Here is a 16,165-nt window from a genome sequence, read left to right on the forward strand (position 1 = left end):
AGCAAGAGAAATTGGGCGGTTTCCTAAGTCAAAGTCAAGTCCTTTGGTGATTTCTATTAAAAGCCAAATGAGCCAATTAGCCTATAAGTGGATCCCATGGAGATGAATAGACGAGAAAATCCATGAGAAAGGTCTCAATAATAAGTTAATGGAAATAAAAACATAACGTGACAGAATGAAAGTAAGTACGTAGGTGAGTAGTACTTAAGTATGTGGTTTAACAGACGATGTTACCAAACTGCATCTGGGTCCCGATTCTCCTCATTTTACTTAAGCGACATACGATTGACGTTCGACTCGATTCGACTGAGATCCGATCCCGACTCGTTTACGATTGAAGCGTATGTGGCATTCCGCTATTTTTTCTTTGAAATAAATGTTTTTATCCTTTTCGGTCATTCAATAATGAATCATTTTGTCTGCAAATGATTTACGATTGCAAAATGATTGTACAGCAAACTACCGTATAGACCAAAATCACCAAAATAGCAGACCAATCGCACACCAACCAAATGTCAATCGAATACGATTGGTCTGTTATTAGTAGCAGAATGCCCGATATGATTAAAACTGCTATTGCGATCATATTGCGATTCGATTTCTATTCGATTTTAACATTATTAACTTAGGAGAATCGGGCCCCAGGTATTCTTCTTCAGTCAGAACAATAACATCAGATGACGCATTTGTGCACGTGTTTGCGCTTTTGGCACTGCATATCTATGCAATTCAGATTCAGCGTCGAGATTCCATCTTGTCGAACCGTATGCAAATTATTTCAAGTAAATACGTATTTAATATTAATCACAAATCTAGATGCAAAAGTTTGATTATCTGCTCGATCTAATTATTATTGGTTAAACATAAATATTTGTCATTTTACAACATTCCGTCATCTAAGTGGCAAAATTTGAATAAATGAATTCTAAAGCATTTGTTGGTTCTTTCATGAAATGTTAATTAGTTTTATTTACGAATCAAAATGTCAATTGGATTATTTCGATTTCGATATTCCCACAAAATGAGCTGTTTGACAATTCCTTATTGCTTTGGTAATGTCATCGAAAATGTAATGGTAGCCAATTAGTAGAGTTATACTCATTGATCCCACAGTCAAACCATTGTAACGGTTTTGTGACGCTTAGCACATAAGATGGTTACCTTGTGAAATAAGTAGGGCTGCCATCCGTCCGGGTTTCCCCGGATTTGTCCTCGTTTGGAGGCCGTCCGGGGGCCGTCCGGGCGGGGTTTCAAGAAGTGTCCGGGGAAAACCCGGACATTTTTCATAGGGCCATCTTAACCTATGGTGCCTGGGTATGCGAATTACCCGGGCGCCTAATAATGCAGAAGTCGAAGTGTCCCAAAACTCCAAAATTTTTGCGCTCGCTTCGCTCGCGGCTTCTTTTCTTAACACTTTTTTTTTTTCGTTTAGCTACTGTAATATCCCAATATTCAAAAAATTTTGCGCTCGCTTCGCTTGCGGCTTCTTCACTTTGCGGATTTTTTTATTATACAAGTTTAGGTGCTTTAGTGACCCAAAACTCAAAAATTTTCGCGCTCGCTGCGCTCGCGGCGACTTCACTTTACAGTTGTTTGTATATTTCAACATTTTTTTGTCTAACCTATCAAGAAGGTAACTCCTAGTTTCCATATGAGCTTTCTTAATTATGACCTTCGAAATACATTAAGTCATAATCTTTCAATACTAGGTACTACATGAGCTAGAGAGGCCCTGACTTTTCATGTAAGGAAAAATTCAATGAGGTCCCTCATTGAATTTAAGTAATATGGTAATATTAAAAATTAGGTCTTGTTTTGTTGAACAAAAAAAAACGGACTCGTCCGGGGAAAAAATGCTATTTACGCCAAATGTCCGGGTTTTTTTAAATATTTGTCCGGGTTTGGCGATATTCGAAATGGCAGCCCTAGAAATAAGATAAATAACAAAAAAATTGCAAATAAACAGCCAGCGAGCCAAAGATACCTTAACAGTCCTTACAAAGATTGAAGCATTTTTTTTAAGTTTAGAAGATTTAAGTCAACAAGCTTCTATTTTCAAACATTACAGAACCTATTCTAAATTCGAAATATTTAAAAATACTGAGACTTTTCTGCATGCAACCTCTTTTTTACCATTACAGAGGTTGTACATCTTCGAAATTCAATTTTTTTTTAAATATCGCGACTAGAAACTAGAAAGGTTGTGCTTGTTTATACAACAAACTTACGCAAAGGCCTTGAGTAAATTGGGCCACGTGCTCTTTGATTACAAATTAGTTAGAACTCCTTCGTGGCTAGGCAGGCATTGAGCTGTCTAATGTCTAGTCTAGACTTTACCAGGAAATGGGGAAGGAGCTTTGAAATGTGATTTTGGAAATTTAGAAGAAAATCAAACTATTATTTTTTACTGCACAAAGTACCTATAATGTTAAGAACATAAAATATAGTTTCATCATATAAGGTAAAGCTACAAAAAAGTTGTTGCTAATCTTGATTTCAGTAGGTTAGTCCCACTGAAATCAAGAGAACCAAGAATTTTTTACACTGTTTATATAACAATAAGTATGAATTGTTTCTGACAGCGAAGACACACCTCTAAACACTCTAATCTAGAAGGTAACTTAAAACTGATATGTTTACCTACGTTTTTAAAATAAATTGTAGAAGGATAATTCTACGAATTTCAATAATAGGTACCTAATTGTGTCTAAAAGACTACTAACCACAAATATGTATAAATAGTCCTAAAAGAGAATGGTTGGCACCACAGCCATTCTCCATAATTACAGGTCCCATACCTTATTTTTTACTGCCCTATACTTAGTTCCTGTACATAAGAATTACATCTATATTAATATTATAAAGAGGAAAATTTTGTTTGTTTGTTTGGTTGTAATGGATAAACTCAAAAACTACTGGACCGATTTTAAATATTCTTTCACCATTAGAAAGCTATATTATCTGCGAGTAACATAGGCTGTATTTTATCCCGGTGCGGGCAGTAGCTCCCACGGGACGCGGGTGAAACCGCGGGAAAACGGCTAGTATACATATAAATTAACTAGCTTCTACCAGCGGTTTCACCCGCATCTCGTGGGAACTGCTTCCCGTATCGGGATAAAAAGTAGCCTATAGCCTTCCTCGATAAATGGGCTATCTAACACTGAAAGAAATTTTCAAATCGGACCAGTAGTTCCTGAGATTAGCGCGTTCAAACAAACAAACAAACAAACTCTTCAGCTTTATAATATTAGTATAGATTTAATAAACAAGTTACCTACTTACTGTTGGACAATTGCTTATGTTGACACACAACAGATATAGTTACAATTGATATCTGCACAACTATACGGCATGTAATTAATACTTTGTCACGTTCTATTTAATTGCAGACAGCAACCTATATAAAGGTAAGTAGGTAGGCATTTACCTATGTAAGTACATACTAGCTGTTCCTATAATATGTGGTGCCTTCTTAGATTTTCTGGGAGTTTTAAGTAGTGTCCTTCCTACTGTGACCGGGAGAAACAAGTGAAGACCAGCGATTATTCTATCTCTATGCCTTTTTTCTGCTAGGATTGATGACTCCTCCCGCTGTGGGTGCAGTGTGAGGGAGTGTCAGACTTTTACTGACTAAAACCCATCATGTTCCTTCATAGCCCTTTATGTACCAGGGCCACGGTACCTAACTCTTTCGAACATTTATGTCTAGAGGAAAGATATTTGATGTTTCCCATTCGAATAATGGTAATAAATAGGTGTTTTTAATTATGTACATATTTACAGCTTATCATACTCCCGTAATCGAAAGACTGGGGTTTTAAGTCTATCATGTACCTACACTAACAGTTGAAACCGACCTGGGGGGATTTTTACCCCTCTCTATTGATATAATTACAGCTTATATTCTTCTACAACTGCAAAAGATTCCATTACTCAGGTCCCATGGGGCGCGCTTAAAAACAACCGGATGCAAACCCAGACCATACCTACGGAGTTCTGTTACCGAGAAATTCCACATGGCAAAACCCAATACGCTTTGTCCGACCCTGGTATTGAACTTGACTACCTTTGTTTATTAATATCGGTAAAGATTTGATTAGTGATACGAAGATCTAAATTTAGGCTGGGAAAATACTCTCAATTAGTAAATTGTTTACAAGAAAAAACGATGTTATTTATGCACTGTATCATATACCTAAGTGAAATTTGTTAAAATACCACGAAAGAGCAATCAGCTCCTCGGTTTCATACCCGACTCTCATGGTCATCCATGAGAGTCTTATTCCAGGTTACGCAAGAACCAATGTTGTTAAATAACGGCCTTACTTATAAACGTGAATTAAATAATAAGTTATACGTAAGGGGTGTTTAAGAAAAAATCTTACGTATAAACGTAGCTTAACGAAATTATTTTCTTAGCAATGTCTTAAATGAGTTGTCAAATTAAGTAGCCTCACACCCTTGTTTAACCCGATAATTAGCAAAATGGCTGGATTCTTACCAGCTGATTTTTCATTTCCGGTTTATTGACAGCTCAACTTTTTAATTTTATATTATACGGATGCCATTGTTGCCATTACACAACGTTTTGATGACAAATATTTTTTTAAGCTACCAACATTCAGGTAGTGTTGAGAAATTAGTATGTTTTTATGTCATTATCTGTCCATTTCTTAAGACTTGCTTAAGCAACGTTTATAAGTCAAAATAATTTTATCACTACTTAAGGCTTTAAGTAGTAATTAGTTAAAACAATACTTAGAAGATGATTAGTTGATTTTTATAAGTAAGGCTGTAAATGTTTCTAAGTTAAGTACATATATGTAAGTACTTTCTAAGAACCTATATAAATCTTAACACCAATGACTGACTAAAGAGGTGAATGAAATCTGCCCTTTAAAATCTGCCATGAGCACTGAACAGCGATTCTTCTCTGGCTAAAAAACGCTGATGACGATGAAGAACAAGTGTCTTGGTTAAGTAAGGTAACTTAAACGACAGAACATTTTTGGGTTTGCGTTGTCTGCACCTAGGTACGTCTTTGTGGTACTGAAGTACCTAGCATTTAATAGCACCTGTTTCTAAGTAGGTATGTATGTAATTCGTAGCTATTCATTGTAATTTAAAATATTAAAGTTATTATTGCTAACACATTTTTAATCATTATTATTATTTAATTAATTGTACGTCCACATCAACAACATTGTAAATAAATCTGTCATAGTTATGACAATTATCATAGTTTCATGATTGCTCGTACCTACGTTGCATGTTGCACACACATAGATAATAATTTATAATAAATTCTAAAAACACTGCAGCTATAAAATACAACATTCTTGTAATTCTATTGATGTGTTAATTTTTTATTGAACGTTATTTTATTATTTCCTCAAAAAGTGTCACAAATGCAATGGGCCTTACAAAAAAGTAAATCACATTTGAACCACACTGGATGAATTTTGGATACAATTTGGAAATAAGGTTGATCATATATCAGGAGATATAATGTTACCTTAGCTTACTGCGATGCTGTAGGTGTGAATAGAAATCTTATCATGCTTAATATCTGTGGCCATGCTACTTGCTACTTGAAAACAGGGTTTGTCTTTTCGTCTTATCATATGCCATTGTACGGCCTTCAGCGAAGGGCCTCCTCTTAGAAACAAAACATTTTCAATATCACGTAACAGACCACGTGTAAAAAACTGAAAGTAATTCGATCTCAAAGTATTCGTGTTATAAAATGACCTTCAAAAAATCAATTTGACAGTCAAAATCTAGCTTTCAAATCGTGGTACCATATTTCGATTATGGTTGTGGACCGGTACTAATAATTTTGAAGTCTAGACTGTGTGAGCTAATGTTCGCTTCAATGACATAAAAACTAGAATGAATAATGACAGTTACGTTGCTTACATAATAATTTAAGTAATGCTAATTTATTTAGATGTTTATGTTTATTTTTATTTGAATATTTATTAAATATTAATTTAATGGCTTTATTTAAACATTTACTACTAAACATGAATGCCTTGCGGAACGGTAAAAAATAAGGATATCATTATGTTTCAAAAAGAGGTAGTTAATTTATGAGATAATTTTTAAAGTATATACTGAAATATTTGGAGTTTTTAATACGATTACATAGTAAATACATCATTCAATTAATACCAAAATTGTAGGCAAATCGGTTCCTTCGTCTGAGAACTACTTTGACACAGACACACATAGTGGATAAACTTTTACTAGTCCATGGGTTATACTTATACTTAGTCCCATAGAATAGATATTAGAAGATTTCTATATTATCATAAGTATCACCCCATTTTCACTTCGGGGGTCAATCGAATCGAACCCTTAAAAATTTTGCTGAATTAAGAATTCGCGAAAAATGTTGTAGATTGAACCTGATGATTTTGATACTCAGTTAAGTCAATCATTTAGAAGAAGTACCTATAAAATGTGGGATTTAAGCATTTTTTATGGTAAATCCGCATACGTATTGATCCTAACTAATGTTACCGGATCTGTGTTCCTACTTAAGTAATCCAACTCCGTATTTCGAAGAAATAGTCGCCATTGTTTTATTATGCAGAACGTTTTTAGTTTTTGTCATACGGATGTATTTGCGGACACTAAGTAACAGTATCTAATTACGGGAATACCTTTATTAAAAAACTGTCTGGTCATTGCTTTAAATCTATTAATAAATTAGAATAATTATTTGCAAAAGCTAGTTATGGACTTATGGCGGTAGTGTTGTGTGTGAACTATTTACTCTTGAAATTCATTGTCATAGGATCTCATTGGTATAATTTAAATGAATGGCAACTAACACTTTCTTTAGGAATGTCCTAATGGCTTCTGAATAAATAGTTAGGTAGTTATTGTTGAACTCTGTTCAACCACAAAAAGTGATACCTATATTATAATGTTGACTTTGTCGTCTGTCTAGCCTGCCGATGCCGTCTTATTTGAAAAGGGCTTCTCTAACATTTTGTGAAGTTCAATTAAAAAAAAATATATATATTTTTGCAAGAACTTAGTGCTTAGAAATGTGTAGAAAGCTGTTTTTAGACATGGTACGCATAATTCGCAGGTTTCTCTCTATGGAGCCCTTACCGCCCGCGACGCGCCTGTAGCTTAGGCCATGTTCACGCTATCTACTGATAGAACACAATTTTTGTATTACATATGTATTTTTTTTGTATAAACGGATTTTTATCTAAGGAAGACTTCTGATAATTATGTATCAAGTATATACAAATAAGCGATCGAATGCATGTGCATGATGATACTTTTCGTAGAACCAAGCATGAACGAGAAAATATAATTCAACTCAATTCATATTCGTATCTGAATATTATGTAAAATTGTTCTTCACAACTTGTTAAAATAAATAATAACAATACAGCAAAAAATATCAATATTTCGCATTTCCTTGTTGCAAAAAAACTACCAAAAAATCTACTTGATTAAATGTCAAATTAAATTTTTAGTTTTTAAACTGAAGGTCTTTATTGTTCGATCTATTAATTTAATGACTCATATTATGTTTATTCGAAATCAAAAATATACAGGGTGCAATTTTAATAATCTATGTAACACCATATTTTACGTTAATAATAGAAAAAAAACTGCAAATAAATAAAACTTTTGCTGAAAAGCAAAGACAGCCATGTTAATACGATTTGAAACGAATTTTTATCCTAACTGTAAAACCACCAAAAGCTTTACAAACAAACAGATTCTGCCTTTGCAAACAATGCCAAAAAACATGATGTATGTACTGTCTAATCAACTACATAAGTCAAGTAACCGATCGGACCTTGAATGATTATATAATGTAGTGTTAAATAATGTGTGCTTAGGCTTACACGTGCCGATTTGAGAATGGCTATTTTAAGGTCAAGACAGACAGGACGCAAGGCTGGAAGTAGGAAGGCAGCTAGCTAGGGTTAAGGTAATGGAAAACACGTGGATAGGGTGCGGTAGGTATATAGGTAATTCATCAATTGCTTCAACTGTCTGCTTTCGGTAGATGGCTAAATATAGATTTTGTTCAGTACATATTTAGATAAACAAGATAGCCAGAAAATTGAAAGAGTGCTCTTATGAAAATGAGTAAGTACAGATTTCGTCGTTTTAATAAGAAAAGCTCTGAACTGCAGTTTTGTTCAAAACTATTTAATTGCGTTTCTAGGAAGATAAAGTTTAAAAGCACAGTCATCTCCTTCATGAAAAGTGATGCTTTTACACTTAGTAATACTGATAATTGTCATCACCATGACTTCAATTATGATTTAAGTCCCTAATAAAGAGATTGATCTATCGCCCAATATTGAGATTGACGCACTAACATTTTTTGCACCGTTCATCACTTGTTAGACACTTGGTTTGTATTTTTGTCAAGTCCTGACGACATGCAGGCATCCGTAACGAGCTGACCTAAAACAACTGACATTTTAGACGACTCTAGAAGTATGATAGTTATGTAATACGTTACTTGTTCGAACCCAGTCTTCAGTTTGGCCTATAATGACAAAGTTCTTGATCAATCGATTTCTTCGCTACGAGCCCCTAACCTTGAACGACAGTGGGTTTTTTGTGGACACATTCGATGTGCAGTGAGTACTTTGTTTACACTTTTTAGACTGACACCAGGAAACAGAAATAGATACCATAGGTACCTACTTAATCAGCAAACCATGAGGTTTGCAGTTTTTTTTGTAAGTAATGGAACCTTGAACTCATAGCGTATACAATTGTTCGTAAATAATGTTAAGATTTTTTCCTTCTAGCTTGCAGAAAATTTTCAAAAAAACTCACGAGAGTATAAAGTACCTTTGTGACGTGGGTACGATGTTCAGTAGGAACTGCAAACAGCTGTATCTTGGATTCCTCTTAAAAGCCAGGCTCTTAGTTGAGACCTTAAATATTAGAAGAAATTTAGGCAGTCAATCCGACGCTATGGGGGAAAGATCAGATGGACCACAACCATTAACTTTTGAAATGACTCATCAACTTTATTTCTTCTATTTAAGCCCCATGGGATCAATAATATCTAGTCTAATAATATGAAATAGCTGCTAGTTCAGCAATCTAAGTGTCTCGTGACACAGCGTAGAAATCAAATCATGATATTTTATGGTCTAAACTGATTAATATTATGACTAAGTAGGACCTAATACATTTTTCTATATTAATATATTAATTTTTTTTTGATCTATAACCCAGACCAAAAAAAAAGTCGTGGTGGCCTAGTGGGTAAAGGACCAACCTCTCAAGTATGAGGGCGCGGGTTCGATCCCAGGTCAGGCAAGTACCAATGCAACTTTTCTAAGTTTGTATGTACTTTCTAAGTATATCTTAGATACCATTGACTGTGTTTCGGATAGCACGTTAAACTGTAGGTCCCGGCTGTCATTGAACATCCTTGGCAGTCGTTACGGGTAGTCAGAAGCCAGTAAGTCTGACACCAGTCTAACCAAGGGGTATCGGGTTGCCCGGGTAACTGGGTTGAGGAGGTCAGATAGGCAGTCGCTTCTTGTAAAACGCTGGTACTCAGCTGAATCCGGTTAGACTGGAAGCCGACCCCAACATGATTGGGAAAAGGCTCGGAGGATGATGATGATCTATAACCCAGACCAAAGGCGAAGTCAAAAATTTTAGTTCAAATAGACCTATGCTTATGACGTCAAGCTATTTGCACGGTTCCAAGGAGCTGGTCTCATGGAGAAGAACCGAACACATTTATTTTATGGTGGACGATCATTATTTATTTATTTGCGGATGGAAATAGGTTGATATGATGATGATGATTTATGAAATTAATACACTCTTTTGCAAAAAAAACGGGCACCTATGCGAAATCTTAGTTTTAAGGACTTTACGTGTATTTCAAAGGGTTTTATTGATTGTAGTATGTTTCTAGCATCAAAAGAGTTAGTCGAGCATGCGTGAGAGTGTATTCTAAATTTGAATTTTGTACAATTGCTAAGAAATTGGTTAAACCTTGTTTTGGACTAATTGCTAGAAGAAAGTTCGTCGGTGTTTTCAAAAGTTTTTGAAGTGATTTTCAGGAAAATGATAATGCAGTTTTAATTAATGATTAATGTACTTTTTTGTTAGATCAAAACATTTTTGAGAAAATATGCGTATTTGATAAAATTTTCACCTGCTCTAAATGGGCTATGCTGATGATTGATGACAATGTTAAGAGTTTCGGTATTTTAGTGTAAAGCGTTCTATTGTTTAGATATTGTACCCACATGTTTTAAAATATCGCTTTTTCATAAATAAACACTATTTAGAAGAGTATCAGTACCTTTGGCTGCGACAAAACCAATTTAAAGTAAGCGGTGCCGATCACAACTCGTCTCCTATCGGACTTTGACATTTAAAAAATACCAAATTTTGTGGTAAATGTTAAAATTAACCATATGAAAAATGATGAGGAGGGTTAAAGTTATCTAAAAAGTCAAATTATTGCCGCGTTGAAGCTCTCGATAACTCCATAGGTATCGGGTTACTAAACGGCGATTTAGCTGAAAGGGAGTCAAGAATTCAAAATTATTGGCCAAACGTATGTTTCTTAAGAAATGAGCAGATAGCCAATTATTGTTATGATTTAAGCAGGAAAGTGCTGTAGATGCCAGAAAATCTCATTGTAGGTAAGTTTATTTAATAAAATGTCCGTGGGATGAACACACGCTATTTGAACGCTCAGACTCATAGATCTTCAGAGGTCTACGGAGTTTCCCAAGAGACGAGGTTGTTTAAAAATCATTGATTACGAGACCTTAAGACCTCGTGATTACAGTCTATGCGCTAATTTCTGTATTTTGTAGAATTTCAAGACTTTTAAAAATGTCAAAGTCCGATAGGAGACGAGTTGTGATCGGCACCGCTTACTTTAAATTGGTTTTGTCGCAGCCAAAGGTACTGATACTCTTCTAAATAGTGTTTATTTATGAAAAAGCGATATTTTAAAACATGTGGGTACAATATCTAAACAATAGAAAGCTTTACACTAAAATACCGAAACTCTTAACATTGTCATCAATCATCAGCATAGCCCATTTAGAGCAGGTGAAAATTTTATCAAATACGCATATTTTCTCAAAAATGTTTTGATCTAACAAAAAAGTACATTAATCATTAATTAAAACTGCATTATCATTTTCCTGAAAATCACTTCAAAAACTTTTGAAAACACCGACGAACTTTCTGCTAGCAATTAGTCCAAACAAGGTTTAACCAATTTCTTAGCAATTGTACAAAATTCAAATTTAGAATACACTCTCACGCATGCTCGACTAACTCTTTTGATGCTAGAAACATACTACAATCAATAAAACCCTTTGAAATACACGTAAAGTCCTTAAAACTAAGATTTCGCATAGGTGCCCGTTTTTTTTGCAAAAGAGTTTATTTAGTTACTTACAGAAGTATCCTGAGCACTATGATCAACGAGGAAGAGGCGTGGTACTATGCATAAAAATAAATTACCGAATAGTTTGCTATTAGCCTCAGCATTGTTACTATTTATTTAGCTATACACTTATGCAAGATATTACCTAACCAAGTTACAAAAGTTAGGAGCACTAAGATTTAGTTTAGCACAATCAGGCGACCACGTTGTTATTATTGTTATCAATAAATGTGACCTTTCTGAACCGAGCTATCGTATCTAGGCAATCGATGGTTCATAGATTTAGTACCTATACCTACATTCCATTAAGATGTAATATTCTAGTGTTTGTTAAACTAGTTTGCAGTTATAACGCAGACCTTCTACAGCGGAATCTAGCTATTTTAGACACTTCCGTGATTTCATGAAACAATACAAGCTAGATGAGTTATTGCTCAATTATAATATTTTTGTGTTAAGTGTGAGTGCTTACAAATTAAGTGTTTGTTCGTATCTAAACCTTGTAGACTTAGGTAAACTATCTAGAGATGCTCTTTATGTGAAGTGCATAAATAGTTATTTACTTCATTTCAATCGAAAACGTTTTCTGTCATTAATGTAAATATTGCAGAGAAATGTTACTTTCAAGACGAATTATTGCGAACTCGTTTTGACTGATCAGCATGCCTTGTTCAGGAATTCCAAAGGGAATAGAACCATCTTCTGCACTTGGATTAGAAAAACGTCAATAGCAAAACACTATCTTACTCACCTCCATGGTCTTTTCAATCCTAGTGTGATGCACCTAGAAAATGTTCCGTTCACTATTGGCAGAAGTCCCGAGAGATGTGGCCGAAAATCCCGTGGTCCCACCAACAGTGGGGATCGAGTGCGAATGATTGCAGGATGATAGGGAACGCCGGATGCTCGTCTGCTATCTATTTTATTAGGTGACGTCCTTAGTACTTGAGGGATATGCACAATCGACGAGAAATGTGATTTGTTTTGTGTCATATTTTGTTTGAACGCAATATGTGGTCATTTTTCGAAGACGCAAGCACTTTACAGGCTGAGCTACCTAAAATGAGTGTAAAATATATTTTGATAAGTCTGTTTTTATTTTGCTTTGGACGACGCAAACACTTTTCAGGTAGAGAAGCTGCTTAGAACATGAGTAAGATAGTTATGTTATTACCTATCTCTGGTTTGTGTGCTCCATCACATAAAAGCAAGGCACTTGATGATTTTCTATTCCTTAAAATTCTCACTTAGAATCATACATACAGATCATATACCGTTAAACAGAAGTTGCATCGGGCGGTGTGTAGACTTCTTACAATAGCTTCAAATAGATATGGTAATAGCGGACAATAGTTCGAAACGCGCCGGGCACGCATTTGGGCAATGTAAATAGCATATAAGTAATTTCCTCCTATACTGAGAAAATCTAAAGAACAGTTTTTCGATCTGTAAGAGCTGAATAAGTAGGTACCTACCCAAGTCATTCCATTAGCCTTTTTATATCTACTCCTACGGATAATAAAGGCCTCATGATTGGTGATTTCAGACTCCAAGTTTCCTCAAGATGTTTTTCTTCGTAGCTTCGACTTCAATTTGGTTGTCATTGATGTTCAAGAGAATTATACTAGAGTGTACGAGTAAGTATGTACCTTTCAACCTGAGATCGAACCCGCATGCTTATTCTTTAGGGTGAGAAGAGCTGGTGTTTTAACCACTAAACCATGACCACCTGTAGGTTCCTAAGTATTGGATACAAATGAAACACCTAAGCTGAGGCTAAGCTAATACCCAAATAAATGTTAAACTGAAATAACGTTTGTTTATGACTGTACATAATGGTTTAGATATCCGTATCTATGAAATGAATCATGCATAACATTGTGCTTATTAAATATTGCATATGCGGATATTTATAGTTCCGTATTGTCATCTGAAATCTTAGTAAAATAGAGCGATACATATAATTGATAGGACCGATACCTACTATTCATTTTTTTAGCATGAGAGAGCCACTACACCGGCCACTCCGATAAAAAGTTAGCCTTTTTCAATAAAAGCACAGTCTATAAATGGTTGAGACTTAAATAATATTTCAATTCTTGCCCTAGTTCCTGAGATTAGTGCGAACCATTTAAACCAATACAAACTCTTCTGCTATTTAATCGGCCTCCCGAGGAAAGATAAGAAGCTATTCGTGTTCACCTCTAGTGTAACGGGTGTTGCCGCCTTGGGCTCTGAGGACTTCGTAGTGGATTTGGCAATATATCTGTTATGGACCAAGTGATAAATTGGGCAGTATACATAATGCCCGGTCATTATGAATAATGCCCAATATGAGAGTGCAATTTGATAATAATTATTCAAACAATCAAATTGACCGGGCACTATACATATTGCCCGTGACCTTTTGGGCAAAGTAATACAAACATATTTAATTTCATTTTTTTATTGTTATTGACATTTATCTTAAAATAAAGTTAATATAACACATCCCATATCAATTGACAGAGCATAGAAGTAAGCATGCAACATGCAGCAAGCATGGCTTCTGTCACGGCTCCGGCGCTGCGAGGCTCCGGCGGTCCCATGCGAGCTTATCGTCGCAGATGGTTTTCACGCTCACGACCGCAGCTTCGGCTTGCTGGCCGGCTCCGCCGGCCAGCCTCAGCCGCGGCGGCGAGCGCTGAAACTACCTGCGCCTCAGCTCGCAGGCCGCCTCGCCCCTCCGTGCCTACGCGGTTTTGAATTGCACTCTAGGGGTAGGGCAGACAAGACTACGTGGAGTCGGTTTTGCAGCGAATCGTTTTCGTCACTAAGTTCAGTTTTTAATACAATGTTTTGAATCCAAATTAAATTCTACCATAATAAAAACGAGCCAAGAAAAATGAGATCAAGAAAAACGAGGCCGAGTTAGTAAATTAGATGACAATTGTCCAATTAATAATTTTGTGGCTAGACTTATAATTTCCCATTAAAATAGAACATATAATTTAAAACAATAATCATAAAATATGTAGCAAGTAACAGGATTTATTTATTAGAACAACTGCCACCCTCACACCGCATAAAATATAGCTTTATTATCAAATTGCCCAACTATCATGTAGCAATATAATAATGCCCGTGCAATGTGATAAATAATGAAGTTAAGATAGTTATTAATCACTTGGCCCGATAAAGCTAGACATTATTCATAATGCTCGGGCATTATAAATAATGCCCGAATTAATCACATGGTCCATAACATATCCATTGTATCCTGGATACCTTACTGGCACAGTACATTGTTCTACTCCTCTGTCGTAGCTGTCTTGAACTCTCCTAGGGTCGTAGAGGCTGGGACTCCCTTTGTTGTCCCCATAGGTGCGGTTGGAAGCTGTCTACAACCAACGCCTACTCGTGACCTTTGACAGATCGTCTTGCTGGTGGTCGTCCCACGCCGTTAATCTATCTAATGAATTCAAAGCTTTAGGTACTTAGGTACCTATAGTATGGATGAGGGAGTTAGGATGTTAAGCTCTAAGTGAGTGATGAATGATGATTCTCCGACGCTATTCACTGACCAATGTTTACCTATATAAAAAACTTGCCAGTGATTTCCTACATTCGGTACCGTATTTGAACTAAAGACGGAAAGTTTTGGATAGGGAACCGTTAATAAAAAAAATACGCAAGACGGCACTTACCTACCTACTTATTCCCTGCGGGATTACCAAAATCTTGATAAAAATAATCAATTGTTCGAGTAGAAAGTTCAGCACTTTAGTATCTATCTACTGAATTATTTAACTGCTTAATCATACTGACCTGACTTAGTTTTGTTTTAGTCAAATTCAATATATTTATTTCAGACTTGTTTTCAGTCTATATAATGTTAGTAATAGGTACTGGTAATACACGAAATATCGAAAGGATCGAGAGGAGTGGAGACAAAATGGGGAGGCATTTGCCCAATGACAGTTTGGGCCAACAAATAGTTATTTGTTATACAAGAGTGCAAAGTTGCTTTTTAACCGCGGGCTCAATTTTGATGACCGAGCAAGCGAAGGATTCTAAAATTGAAACACGAGCGTAGCGAGTGTTTCAATAATTAGAATCCTGAGCGATAGCGAGGGAATCAAAAGAGCACAAGGTGAAAAATCTTTGCACTCGAGTGCAACACGTAACTTTTCATCCCACCTCATCGAGGAAATTTCTAAATGCAGAAAAACAAAATGGCGCGCACATATGAGTATCAAATTAAAAAGAAGTACCTATTAAAGTTCTAATTTGAAAACTCAGTTTAAAAATGAAACGAGGTTATTAATCTATGTAAAAACAATAATAAAAATTACTTAATTAATTGAATAAGTATTTTAAGTAGTATTTTATTTGTTTAATATGTATTTGTTTGAAAAGTCTTATCAAGGTTGTCAGAAATGGAGTATTGCACACGTTGTTCTAAATTCAAATCACTTTGCCGCTCTAGAGGATAAAAACGGCTTTTGCGCTCAGATATCAAAGGGTAAAACTACTCTTTCCGAGATGGTGGGATGAAAAAATAGTTATTTGTTATACAAGAGTGCAAAGTTGCTTTTTAACCGCGAGCTCAATTTTGATGACCGAGCAATTAAGGATTCTAAAATTCAATAATTAGAATCCTGAGCGATAGCGAGGGAATCAAAAGAGCTCAAGGTTAAAAGTCTTTGCACTCGAGTGCAACACGTAACTTTTCATCCCACCTCA

The 16,165-nt window shown here is 35.5% G+C and overlaps 1 protein-coding gene across 1 annotated transcript in view; it reads right to left on the minus strand.

The window, feature by feature from the left end:
• The window catches only part of LOC110384476 (arylalkylamine N-acetyltransferase 1), a 61,352-nt gene extending 49,045 nt beyond the window's left edge, over positions 1-12,307 (minus strand). The window contains exon 1 of the mRNA XM_021345774.3: positions 12,192-12,307. Coding sequence (XP_021201449.1) covers positions 12,192-12,197 — 6 coding nt within the window. The 5' untranslated portion in view covers positions 12,198-12,307. The remainder of the gene's footprint in view (positions 1-12,191) is intronic.
• Between the last annotated feature and the right edge of the window lie 3,858 nt (positions 12,308-16,165).

Source organism: Helicoverpa armigera, chromosome 16, assembly GCF_030705265.1.
Source record: "Helicoverpa armigera isolate CAAS_96S chromosome 16, ASM3070526v1, whole genome shotgun sequence".
Classification (NCBI taxonomy): domain Eukaryota; kingdom Metazoa; phylum Arthropoda; class Insecta; order Lepidoptera; family Noctuidae; genus Helicoverpa; species Helicoverpa armigera.